The sequence below is a fragment of the Orycteropus afer genome, unplaced genomic scaffold (genome assembly GCF_000298275.1).
Source record: "Orycteropus afer afer isolate SDZICR_OR568_19922 unplaced genomic scaffold, OryAfe1.0 scaffold00792, whole genome shotgun sequence".
Taxonomy (NCBI): domain Eukaryota; kingdom Metazoa; phylum Chordata; class Mammalia; order Tubulidentata; family Orycteropodidae; genus Orycteropus; species Orycteropus afer.
In genome coordinates this window covers 665,910-680,416 of record NW_006922379.1, presented here as the reverse complement: position 1 = coordinate 680,416, position 14,507 = coordinate 665,910, and the positions used below count along the sequence as shown (strand labels likewise).

The window sequence follows — 14,507 nt, the reverse complement described above, 5'->3', positions numbered from 1 at the left end:
CATTGTTTTGTGCCACTCCCAACAGAAATACTCCAGGTGGACACTTTCAGCAGTCAGGAGCTCCTCAGTTGCTCATAGCAAATCCCACCTTGGAGTTTACAAAGACTTATGGGTAGAAAAGCCACACGAAGTAATTTACTACACTGCAACTACAAAGCAAAAAGTGGGAATAAATAGTGTAGTTATAGAACTTCCAAATGGAGAGGAAGTTAAGGGGATTTCAAGATAGAATAGATTATTTTAAATCTGGGAAGAAAATAATAAATTACAGGGTGATCTAAGAGAAAATTAATGAACATCTCATCAAGAAAAGAGGAAAATCATAAAGATTTTACAAACACTGAAATAACAGCAAGGAAGGAAATGATGAGAAAACCCATAAACAGAATGAATGTAGCCAGAAAATTATATGGAGCAAAGAAACAACCAGCATCACAAACAAAGCACACAGCAAAATGATAGCAATAAATTCATACCAACTGATAATTACCCTGAATGCAAATGGATTAAATGTACCAGGGAAGAGAAAAAGAATAGCAGGATGGGTAAGAAAACATGATCCATCACTATGCTTTTTATAAGAGACACATCATAGACACAAAGATAAACATAGACTAAAAATCAAAGTTCAGAAAAAAATATATCAAGCAAATGGTCATAAAAATAAACAGGAGTGGCAATATTAATTTTTGATAAAATGGACTGTAAGGTAAATACCAGCTTAATGGAAAAGAAAGCAAATTATATAATAATTAAAATGTCAATTAAACAAGAGGACGTAATCATAACAAATATTTATGCACCCAGTGAAAAATCCCCAAATTAAGTTAATTAAACTTCAACAGAATTGAAAAAATAGACAACACCACAATAAGAGTAAGATACTTTAATATGCCACTTTTGATGAAGGACAGAATAACTAGAAAGGAACTTAACAATGACACAGAAGAAATAAACAACACAATCAACCAAATTCACCTAATAGACATATACAGTACAATGTACATTTTTTTTCCAGAGCACATGTAACTTTCTTTAGACTAGACCATATGGTAGGCCACAAAGGTAGCCTCAGTAAATGTAAAAACTTTGAAATACTGCAAAGCATCTCAGATCACAACGCTATAGAATTAGAAATCAGTAGTAGGAATAGCAAGGAGCTCTGGTGGCACAGTGCCTAAGACATTTGCCTGCTAACCAGAAGGTTGGGAGTTTAAACCCACTAGCTACTTTATAGCCACTATGCTACCAGAGCTCCCAACCAGACGGCTGGCAGTTCAAACCCACCAGCCACTCCTCGGAAGGAAGGTTGGGCAATCCTACTTCCGTAGTGATACTGCCTCGGAAACCCAAGGAGGGGTCGCTATGAGTTGGGGCCGATTCGACGGCACATAACAACAACAACAACAAGCTACTTTATGGAAAGAAGATGAGGCAATCTACTTCTGTAAAGATTGACTGCCTTGGAAACACAATGGGGTCACTATGAGTTAGAATTGACTTGATGACAATGGTTATTTATTTATTTATTTATAAATAGGAATAGCAAGGGCAAAAAAAATAAATCAAAACATAGAAACTAGTAACACTCTGCTTAAAATCTACTGGATAATGGAAGAAATAAAAAATGAAATGAAAAAACATCCTTGAATCAAATAAGAATGAAAATATAGCATATCAAAACCTTTGGGACCCAGCAAAAGCAATGCTCAAAGTACAATCTATAGCAATTAACACACACATCAATAAAGAAAAAGAGAACCAAAATCAACACATTAATCCAACATGTCCAACAGTACAAAAGTAACAGTAAAAGAAGCCTATAGTCACCAGAAGAAAAAAAAAAAAAAAGATTAGAGTAGAAATAAATGAAGCAGAAAACAAGAAAACATCAGAAAGGGTAAACAAAATTAGAAGGTGATTCTTTGGAAGGGTTTATAAAATTGATAAACCATTGGCAAGTCAAACAAAGGGAAAGAAAGACAAGATGCAAATAACATAAATAAGAAATGAAATGGGTAATATCACTACAGAACTGACTGAAATAAAAAGGATAATAACAGAATACTATGAAGGACTATATTCTAACCAGTGTGAAAGTATAGAAGAAATGGACAAATTTCTAGAAACACGCTACCTACCTAAACTACCACAGACTGAGGTAGAAAATTTGAACAGATCCATAACAAAAGAAGAAATTGAACATGACTTAAAAAAGAACTCCTAACAAAACTAAAACAAAACCTTTGCCCAGAAAGATTCACTGGCAAATTCTCAAAGAAGTTCTAAACCAATTCTTTTCAAACTATTCCAGAATATAGGAAAGGAGGGAATACTCCTGAATTCATTTTATGAAGCAAGCATAACCATGATATCAAAGCCACAAAAAGACAAGAGTAAAAAAAGAAAACTATAGACCAATATCCCTCTTTAGCAGAGACACAAAAATCCTTGACAAAATTCTAGCCAGTAGAATCCAGCAATATATTAAAAAAAATAATACATTACGACAAAGTGAGATTCATATCAGATATGCAAGGGTGGTTCAAGAGTAGAAAAACAATCAACAAAAACCACCACATAAATAAAATAAAGGAAAAGAACCATATGATCTTATCAATCATTGCAGAAAAGATATTTGACAAAATATAACACCCATTCCTGATAAAAAAAAAAAAAAAAACAGAAAAATTGGAATAGGAAGGATCCTCTTCCACATAATTAAGGGCATATATACAAAATGAATGACCAACATTATTTTCAATGGAGAGTGACTGAATGCATTCCCTTTATGAATGGGTACCAGACAAGGATGTCGGATGCCCTTTATTACCACTCTTAGTCAATACTATATTGGAAGTCCTAGCCAGAGCAGTAAGGCAAGAAAGAGAAATAAAAGGCATCTATATTGCCAAAGAAGAGGTAAAACTATCTCGATTTGCAGTTTATATGCTCCTATATGGAGAAAATCCTAAAGACTCAGCAAGAAAACTAGTGGAACTTGTTGAAAGATTCAGCAAACTGGCAGGTACAAGATCAACATACAAAAATCAGTCAGGTTCCTTTATGCTAATAAAGAGAACTCTGAAAAGGAAATCAGGAAAATAATACCATTCACAATAGCATCCCAAAAGATGAATTACTTAGGAATAATTCTAATCAGAGACAGAAAGGACCTGTGCAAAGCAAATTACAAGACACTACTACAAGAAACCAAAAGAGACATACATTAATGGAAGAATATACCATGCTCATGGATAGGAAGATTTAACATTATGAAAATGTCAATAGTACCCAAAGCTGTCTACAGATAGAATGCAATCCTGTTCCAAATTCTATCATCATTCTTTAAAGATATGGGAAAACTAATCACTAACTTTACATGGAAAGAAAAGAAGCCCTGGATAAGCAGAGCACTACCAAAGAAGAACAAAGTAGGATGACTCACATCTCCTAATCTTATAAGCTATTATACAACCTTGTACTGGTAGAATGGCATATAAACCAAAAACCAAAAACCAAACTTACTGCTGTCAAGTCGAACCCGACTCATAGTGATGCCTCCTTGGGTTTCTGAGGAGGTATCACTAAGGAAGGAGATTGCCCAGCCTTCCTTCCAAGGAATGGCTGATGGGGTTGAACTGCCAGCCTTCTGGTTAGCAATCAAATGCCTTAGGGACTATGCCACCAGAACTCCTGGCATATAAATCAGTGGAACAGAATTGAGAACCCAGAAGTAAATTCATCCACCTGTAGACAGTACATTGTTGACAAAGGGCCAAAATCCATTAAATGCAGAAGATATAGTGTCTTTAACAAATGGTGCTGGCAAAAGTGGATAACTGTTTCCAGAAAAATGAAATAGGACTTATATCTCACACCATACAGAAAAATTAGCTCAACATGGATCAAAGATCTACGTGTAAAACCTAAAACTATAAAGACAACAAAAGGAAAAAAAGAAAGAGTGAATAGGGGCCCTAATACATGGTATCAATGCACTATCAAATATACATAAAAATGCACAAATACCAGAAGACAAACTACATGACTAGGACCTCCTAAAAATTAATCACTTATGTGCATGAAAAGATTTCATCAAAATTGTAAAAAGAAAATCCACAGACTGTGAAAAATAAATTGTCAAAGACGTATTGGATCAGGGAAAAATATCCAAAAGTTATAGAAACTTTTGACATCTCAGTAACAAAAAGAGAAATAATCCAATTAAAAAATAGACAGAAGACACCAAAGAAGACATTCAGGTGGCCCAGAAACACACGAAAAAATGCTTGCCATCATTAGTCATTAATCGTTAGAAAGATGCAGACAAAACAACTATCTCATGCCAGCACTGATAGCAAATTTCAGAAAACAACAAATGCTGGAAAGGGTGTGGAGAGATGGGAACCCGGATATACTGCTGGTGGGACTGTAAAATAATACAACTGTGACAAACAGTGTGGTGCTTCTTTAAAAAGTTAGAAATAGAAATACCATATAATCCAGCAGTACCACTAGTAGGTATATATCCTACAGAAATAAGGGCTGTGAAACAAATAGATACATGCACACCCATTTTCATTGCAGCAGTATTCACAATAACAAAAAGATGGAACAAAATAAATATCCCTCAACAGATGAACGGATAAACAAACTCTGCTACATACTTACAATGGAATACCACACAGTGTTAAGGAATGATGATAAATCTGCAAGAAGAACCTGGATCTCATTATACTAAGAGAAATTTAGTTATTCTGAAAAGGACCAGTATTGTATGAGACTACTATTTTAAAGTGAACAAGAAAAATTTTCACAAAAAAAGAAATATTCCTTGACGGTAACCAGCAGTGGAAGGGAAAAGGAGGCTAAACCACTAACTACAGGATAAGAACATATTAACTTGGATGAATGGGAAGGCAATATACAATAAAGGGGAGGAGAGCCAAAAATGATCACGGCAGAGGAAGACAGTGAGAGGAGTACAAGAGTTAAAAGAAACTGGGGTAAATGCTATTATATATACAATCCTGCAAAAACAATAACAATTATCTACAAGTGGATACATAGATATGCAGACTGAACAAGTGTGGGAGGGATAATAGAGCCATACCCTGAATATATATATATATATATAGGTTTGACAGAGGATATTTCCACCTATGTATGTACATATGCTGCAAATATATCCATGAGTATAGTAGAGTATATAGTGGACAAAGTTATGAGAATTTTATAGCCATAATCAAACACATTGAGGAAATAAGTCACTGGGCCTGGGGGCCCAGGATCATAGTGTTGCGGGACATCAGGGTCAGTTTGCACAACATAATCCTCAAAGAAAGTGTTCTACATCCTACTTTGATGAGTTGCATCTATGGTCTCAAAAGTTGTGAGCAGCCATTTAAGGTGCAACTGTTGGTCTCTGCCCATCTGAAGCAAAGAAGAGTGAAGAAAATCAAAGACACATGAAAAAAAAATTAGTCTGAAAGACTAACGGACCATGTGAACTTCAGCCTCCTCGATCCTGAGACCAGAAGAACTAGAGGATGCCCAGCTACCACTACCATCTGCTCTGAAAATGATCACATTAGAAAGTCCAGGATAAAGTGGGAGAAAAATGTGGAAGAAAACTTAAAATCATAAAAAAAAAGTCCAGGTTTATTGGTCAGATGGAGACTAGTGGAATCCCTGAAGGTATAGCCCTTAGTCACTCTCCAGACCTGGAATTGAACTCACTCTTATGGCTCAATTTTCAGACAAATAATAGACAGGTGAAGAATAACACTAGGGAAGTATGCACTCTTTAGAACAATAAACCATTTGAGATCAAAAGGGCAGCATTCACCCAAGAACACAATTCAGAAGGCAAGAAGGGTTAGGAAAGAAGGAAAAATGGAAATGAGAAACACAGGAAGTGAGATGAGTGATATTATATTAAGGGGATTGCAGTCAATGACATGAAACAAAATATTTATTAATTGTTGATTAGAAAGCTTACTTTTACTGTAAACTTTCACCCAAATGACAATGTGTTGTTGTTATGTGCTGTTGGGTCATAACCCCTCCTTGGGTTTCCAAGGCAGTATCACTGTGGAAGTAGATTGCCCAAAGTTAAAAAACAAAACAAAACTATTGGAAAGAAAACTCTCAAGAAGGTATGTATGTTATGCTATGCCCACTGTTTTTAGCCCAAAGTACATAGTAGAAACTGAGCAGGTGGCTGATGAATGACAATAGTATAACTACCTACTCTCATTTGATTTTTTTAGTATATTTGTAGTAATGGTAAATTGTTGTTGTTATTTGCCGTGGAGTCGGCTTGCCCAACCTTCCTTCTGAGGAGTGGCTGGTGGGTTTGAACCGCCAGCCTTCTGGTTAGCAGTCAAGTGCCTTAGGCACTATGCTACCAGAGCTCCCGTAATGGTAAATTGTTGTTGTTATTTGCCGTTGAGTCGGCCCCGACTCATAGCGACCCCTCCTTGGGTTTCCGAGGCAGTATTTGTCGTGGAGTCGGCTTGCCCAACCTTCCTTCTGAGGAGTGGCTGGTGGGTTTGAACCGCCAACCTTCTGGTTAGCAGTCAAGTGCTTTAGCCACTATGCTACCAGAGCTCCTGTAATGGTAAATAGTGCTTTCTAATCTTTTTTTTTTTTTTTTTGAGCAATCATTTAAGGAGTAGTTTCTAAAAAGAAACAGTAAGGGAATAGTAATTGCACCACAGGATCAAAACATTAGAAGACCATTTCCTCCATCATCTCTTTTCTTGTTCTTGCATATGCAATGCACATGTCCAGTGAAGATGCATGCAGCAATTCTTGTAATAGGTCATTCATTCCACATTGGTTAATGTTAGAATGTTCTTCCTTGCTTTAAGGAGAAATGGAAACCAACCATTGGACCAAGTCTCCCTGTCCTGTCTATTTCAAACAGCTCATTATCACATGGAGTCCATGGTTGGTGCAAACAGTTAAGTACTTGAGTATTAACCAAAAGCTTGGTGGTTCAAATCCACCCAGAGGTGTCTTGGAAAAAGGCCTAGCAATCTGCTTTGGAAAGGTCATAGCCTGAAAAACTTATAAAATTAATTTGATTCAGCTCTTTAACACTTCAGGGCACTGTGGATCAGTATCGACTAGATGACAACTGTTTTTATTATTATGACAACTTTCTTTTTATTAATTATTGCATACTTCATCAATCTCTACTCACTTGACATCCTGGGAATAGCATTCTCTAAATTTGTTCCTGTTTCTCTGACTGTTTTCTATCTTTCTTGAATCTTCATGCTTCTGTACACTCTTAAGAATTGGTGTTCATTGGGCATTCTGTGGTCTGCTTTTCTTGCCATATTCACTTTATTAGGATATTATTCACTTTCTTCTGTCCACAGTACTCCTTACAATCTCAGATCACTATAAAGGCTGATTCATCTCCTGAATTTGAGCATATATTTCCATCTGCCTCTGGACATCTCTGCCCACGTGTGTACAGGTTCCTCAAAGTTAGAGACAAAAACTAAAGTTAAATACATGGTGATGCCTTCCCTCTGGGAATTATTTTAATTTACCCCTTCTCCATCTTAATACCTCTATCAGGATACAGTCATTTAATTGTACCAAACCACATAAGACATTTATTATGGTTTGTTTCCTAAAATACACATCTTTAAAATTAAAGATATTAATTCCTAGTGGGAAATTAACCTGGGCTGAGTATGCTCCTTGAATGTTATTTACCCAGGGTTCAAAATACACCTCATGGGACTGCCCACTTCTCATGAGGAGGATGTAATATACACCAGTCACAATTAATGCATCCTTCATTTGTAGATTACATATTATATTCTAGCTCAGGGATGCTAAAATATTTCCATAATCTTCAAAAGTGCTACATTGAAGTGTGTTTTCCTTGAAGGCTATGTATTTTTTAAAATTCCAACTTAGTATCACAATTTCATTTGAAGACTCTTTGGTTGAGATTGCCTTTGCCAAGAACAAGTTATTCAAAGATGTGCTGTTTGCTTCCAGAAGATTAGATTTGGGGAAAATTCTTTACAAAAAGTTGCTACTTTTGTCAAGGTCATTTTACAATTTGTCTGATTAACCAGTTTCTTCCCCACGGAGAGTTTTGTTCTCGCCTGCCTCAGGTATTCTGGTTTACAAAACAGGGTGAAAAAGCAAGCGACCGATTCTCTGCTAATTTTCACTTCTTATATTTTCAGAATAAGATAATCTTGGACCCCATGACGTTCAGCGAGGCCAGGTTCAGGCCGTCCCTGGAGGAGAGGCTGGAGAGTATCATCAGTGGCGCTGCGCTCATGGCCGACTCATCCTGCACTCGCGACGACCGGCGGGAGAGGATAGTGGCGGAGTGTAACGCGGTCAGGCAGGCGCTGCAGGACCTGCTCAGCGAGTACATGAATAATGTAAGTCTTGGGCGCTCTGTGCTTGTGTCTCGGCGGATTCCGCTTCGCGGTCTGTGGCTCTTTTGAGAGCGTGTGTAGCTTGAAAAGAGGGCAGGTGTTCCCTAAAGAGTGTCAGGTATAACCAAAGAATGACTTTGGGAGCGGCTGTGTTCTGATTTCGTCTCAGAATGCGTTTTTTAGTATGGAGGAAATTGTTGGAAGGTAAAGTCTTAGGAACACATTGGCGTTTTACTTAAGTGATTCATTTTTAGGCTTTTTTTGTGGCTGGCATTTGATGTAGGTAAGATTTGAATTGGTAAAAGTAGATGATTGATCTAGATGACAGAATACTGAAGCCTCTCTTACAAAGAGGACTTTCAAAGCCCACAATAGCTATTGATGTTAATCTTATCCCTATGAGTCATTAATAAATAGGTTTTAAAATGTTTGTACAGGGGTGGGAAGTCTTAACTGCTGTTAAGAATAAGAGGAAATTTATTGATTGGTTGTGGAATTAGAAGTTCTTATGAGAATGAATCTCTGAGCTTTCAAATAGGTATTAGTGGTATCTAGTGTTCCAGCATAACCATCCTCTCTTACAGTTATAAAACGTGATGGTCTTTATATGCCTGAGAGCTATAAGGAGGAGATGAAATCCATGTTCTATTTGAAAGGCACTGAATTACAGTTATATTGATTTGCTACGTTAATTCAGAGGAGGTGACATTGTTGATGCCCAAAGCTTGCAACAGTTCTTCCTATCTTGGACTTCTGGCTTTGACAGAATTCAGCATATAGTAGAAAAATGTGGGCTTACACTATATGTTGAATGAATGTCCTGTGTCAGAGAGGTAACAGGGGCACTGAAAATCTACTCACAACTTTTTAAGCAGTTGCTGGGTCCTGTCAGAATACCCTATACCCTAAGGCAGTGCTAAAATAAGCAGCTCACCAATTCCTCCCTGCAGTATGCTTCTTCTCCTTCCCACTTCTCCCATCCCTAAGGGACATGAAGCCCATTGGCCAAGCAAGGAGTTGCATCTACAGTAACAATGCTACTCCTGTCAGACATTCCAGAGAACTTTGATTTAGAAAACAAAGAGGTCCAATGGGAACACCCTACAAAAAAACAGAAAAATTTTCCTTTCTATGAACCTTCAGATTCTCTGACTTTGGAAGAAGACCTGCCCATTTTTAACGCACAAAGAATAAGGTGTGGATGGATACATCATGTGTTGCCTGCCTGCCTATAAGGATTTCTGTGTAGGACTCTGGATGGCCAGTACTTTCTGCGATATTAGACTACATGTGTTATGTAGAGTACATCCAAAAATGTTGATCACTGGTTTTCCATACTTTGAGTAAATATTTTAAATAGCAGACTTATCATGCAAGATGCTTATAAATTCTGGAATTCTGTTTGTTGTTTTATAATAGAAAAACTACCATCAAATTACTTGTATGTGTAATGTGGTTTTAGATTAAAGTATGCTGGTATTTTTTATATCAATGAACAATTTTACCAAAGAAGAAAGTGGAAAATACAGAGATCACAGTGATGCCTAGCTAGGATCTCAACATAAATAAATAAGAAATAATATATATACCTGGGCAGAGAAATCAAAGAATATGATTAAAGAAGGGTTGATCAAGATGTGACATGCAATTTTCAGACTGGTGTCTAGAATCCTGTCAAGTGGAAGTTTTGCTTTCAGGTAAACTGGTACAAATCAGAAGAGCTGATACATTTCTGTATTTTATTGACTCCAGATGCTTGTTTTTCTGTTCACAACCTTGTGATGCAGGAATGTTTTGTAATTTTATTGAAAACATGGTTTCTTTTTTGACATGGTTTCATATAACAACTAGATGGGTATAAATTTTCCTTAAATTTTGAAGTGTACAAATACTATTCACATTAAACCAACAAACTCAAAACTTGAAATAAAACACTTTCTATTTGACTTTCATAGAAACTATCAAATTTAGTTGAGCTTCACATTTCATTGGTGATTTCAAGGTAGAATTGGTTGCAATTGTACCAGCTTTATAGTCCCTTTCCAGTGAACTCATTTCTAATGTCATAAAATTAATTTTGATATAAAACAAACCAAACTCACTGCCATCGAGTCGATTCCAACTCATAGCAACCCCCTTTGGGTTTCCGAGGTGGTGAATCTTTACAGATGTAGATTGCCCAGTCTTTCTTCTGTGGAGTGGTTGGTGAATTTGAACCATCAACCTTCTGGTTCGCAGTAAATGCCTTAGGCACCACGCCACCAGAGCTCCTAAATTTTGATATAGCATGTATTAATATAAATGCTGCAAGACATCTTTGCCTTGACTGAAAACTCTGTTGTGTTTAACAGAAACTAATTGTGACTAGACTTTGAGAGAGAGAGGGGAGGGGCATGGGAGGAGTAGTGAGGTAGTTCAAGAGAGGGGGAGGGAGAGAAAGCTCTGGGAATAAAGGTCATTATTACATATCACCCTGAAGATTTTATGCTAGGCAATATACTAGGACGTATCATTAGGATAAAGCAATTACTAGATGGAGAAAAAAAGATTGAAACAATGCTGTAACAGACATTTATGGAGTCTAGAAAATTCCTGATCAATCCCTGATGAGTATTCAATTTATAAGCTCACTTGTAGCCAAAGTTGTTCTAAGATCATATACCTGCCAAGTGGTATGGAGGGGAGAGGATACTTGGTAAGAGTAGCCTTACATTAAATGATTAAGAAACAGTAGTCTGCATGGGGTATGGGCCCTGGTTTAGCCACATGGGTGATGTTAACCTCCATGGAAGTCAGTTGTGTGTTAGGTATTTCACGGATGTATATGAAAATTATGGCATTTGTGTGTAACTGCAAGAAGAAAGAAAAAATGTGCATTTGAAAGAAACTGTGGCATGAACAAAAAGGCTGGACCCACAGACCCATGTGGTGAAAATTATGATCACACAGAATATGACCAAAGCAGAAGAAACTTTGAAAAACTTTTAGGGAAGTCCTGGGTGGTCTTAACTTACTTTGTCAAGTTTAAGATACAAATGAAATAGAGAAAATGCTTAGAAAGAATTCCTCCCTTAAATGGAACATTATTATTATTATTATATATATATAGATATACTCTGGTAATGTAGTGCCTAAGGCACTTGACTGCTAACCAGAAGGCTGGCGGTTCAAACCCACCAGCCACTCCTCGGAAGGAAGATAGGGCAATCTACTTCCATAGTGATACTGCCTCGGAAATCCAAGGAGGGGTCTCTATGAGTCGGGTCCAACTCGACGGCACATAACAACAACAACAACAACAACAACAATGTATAATAATAAGTACATAGTAATGCATAATAATAAGGGTAGCAAGAGATTCTTTCTCACAAGTACTTCTAACCTGTAAATGTTAATTTGGATTAGTTCCATCAGTGTGGTGTTTGAGTATTATGGTGCTTACAATAACTAGTTTCATTTTATGATGAAGTTGTAAGTTTTTTGCCCAAATTTATAATTTGGACAGCTTTTTTTTGTAGCTGTGAAATTCTTTATTGGATAAACGAGTCTTAGAAGAGAATTGATGATTGAAAAAACAATTAAATATGATATATTACTTGCATGGATTTTGTTGTGGATTCAAATTAGGTTGTTTTACTCATTCCACAAATACATATTGTGTGACTGGCTGTTCAAGGCTGGCTGTGTGGCTGTACTATTCAAGACTTCTTGGAATATAAGTGTGAGCAAAACAGATGCATGTCCTGCTCACTCTAGTTACAGGGACTGCTAACCAGAAGGCTGGTGGTTCAAACCCACCAGCCCCTCCTTGGAAGGAAGATTGGGTGATCTACTTTTGTAGTGATACCACCTTGGAAACCTCAGGGGCAGTCACTATGAGTCAGATGTGACTCAACGGCAGTGAGTTTGGTTTTGGTTTACTAGTTGCAGGGAGGCAGACAATAAATGCTTAATTTAAGCAAGAATATCTCACATGGTGATAAGTATAATGGGGAAATATACAGACTGAGAAGGGAGCATAGGGTGCAGTAAGGATGACCTGAGAAGGATTGGTTGAGAAGATGGCATCTGATCATAGACCTGTTGGAGGTGAGGGAACAAAGAACTGTTGAAGTGCAGGGAACAGCAAAGTGAAAGGCCCCACTGTGGGAGGGTGCTGGTGTGTTTGAGGAACTCTGGGGATGCCACTGTGGCTGTTGTGAGGGTGGGGGTTGTGGTAGTAGGAGGTGGGGTCTACATGATAACAAGGCACCAGTCCATGAAGGCCCTTGGGCATCATTATATGGGATTTGAGTTCTACTCTAATGAAATGGGCAGTCCTTGAAGGGTGTGGGCCAGAAATGGCTTTGACTTAGGTGTGAAGAACAGACTATAGTGGCTTAAGAGTTAAAAAGCAAGAGAGCATGTGGACATAATTCTCCTGGAATAATTTAGGAGAGATTGTGACTTGAGTCAGTAGGTGGAGGTAAAAGTTGGTGGGAAGTGTTCAAATTTTGACTATATTTTAAACACAATGTGCTCATAAAGTAATCAGTGAGAAAAAATGTGACTGTTTTATGCATCTGAAATGACATTGGGTGTTATGAATGACAGTTGCTGTGATATCAGCCTCTATTAATATAATATCTTCATTTAGTTTTGATTGCTGGAAAAATTCTGATTTAGTCAGATGTGGTAACAATTTGTACATAACTCACTCTGCAATGCCCAGACATTCTGCTAGACAGATTCCATTTGAAAGAAGATGGAAGTAGGTAAATTTTGTTTCAAGTAATATCACCAAAAATATCTAAGTATGGTTCATATTGTTTAAATATAACTAATATTAAGTTCTAAAACTGTGATGTAAACTCTAAGGAGAAGATATATAATACTTATTCTAAGTACCAAAGCTATAAATGCAAGACTGTAAATAGATGCATTACTCTGTTACTTCTTTGTGCACAGTTCACTGTTAGGCTTTGATGAGAATATGATGAATACATGGATCTGGATCTGGACTGTGCTACGTGTTATGGCACCGTACAACTTGGATCAATTATACACACACACACACACACACATATATAACTCTGACTTTTTTAAAAAATCAATGCAGTTTCTTAAAAAGTCTATTAATTGAAATTCAACTGTTTGTATAATGATGGCAGAGAACCTGGTCATTTGGTAGTCTCTGCTACATTTTAATCTGGCAGATTATTTTTAATTGTATTTATAAAAATCATTTTTAAGTATATATTTTTTAAAAATGATAACTTTAATCTAACACTTTTAAGGCCTTCTGAGGCACCTACGTAGATACCTTTACACTAATGTAATGTATGTGTGAAAGCATACAAGGACAAGTTGATGTGGGAACATACATACATGTTACAAGTTCTTGAAGTGTTCTTGCCATAGCCTTTTCTGTAGATGTAATTTAACCTGAAAAGGATCCCATAGGAGAGGGCCCAACAACTTACATAAGTTTAAAAAGGTCATTGCCACCTTGGTTCTTAGGCCCACACTATAGCAAGACTAGCATGTTGCTCTATCACACTAAATGAGTACTATGTGAAGTGATAACCTAGAGCTAGGGGATGTATGAAAATAGTGAGATTTTATAGTGCAAAGAAATATATCATCTATTCATTACAAATGATAAAAAAAGAAAATAAAACTTATACATAATCTCATTCCCTGTAAAAATCACTGTCAGTATTTAGTGGATACCTTTATATATTTTCCAATGTTTTTAAGTTTATATGAGTGATACGTACACACACATACACATACACAAATACATACACACACATACATATGTGGTATATATAACTATAAATATAACTATATATATATATATATATATATATATAAAATTAAATGTGATATATTACTTGCATGGATTTTGTTCTGGATTCAAATTAGACTGTTTTGCTCATTCCACAAATATATATTGTGTGACTGGCTGTTCAAGGCTGGCTGTGTGGCTGTATGGTTTAAGGCTTCTTGGAATATAAATGTGAGCAAAACAGACACATATCCTGCTCACTCTATTTACAGGGACTGCTAACCAGAAGGCTGGTGGTTCAAACCCAGAAG

General features: G+C 36.8%; 1 protein-coding gene across 1 annotated transcript in view; it reads left to right on the top strand.

Moving 5' to 3' along the window:
* The window catches only part of LOC103211792 (catenin alpha-2-like), a 160,849-nt gene that overhangs the window by 125,649 nt on the left and 20,693 nt on the right, over positions 1-14,507 (top strand). The window contains exon 6 of the mRNA XM_007957774.1: positions 8,226-8,478. Coding sequence (XP_007955965.1) covers positions 8,226-8,478 — 253 coding nt within the window. The remainder of the gene's footprint in view (positions 1-8,225; positions 8,479-14,507) is intronic.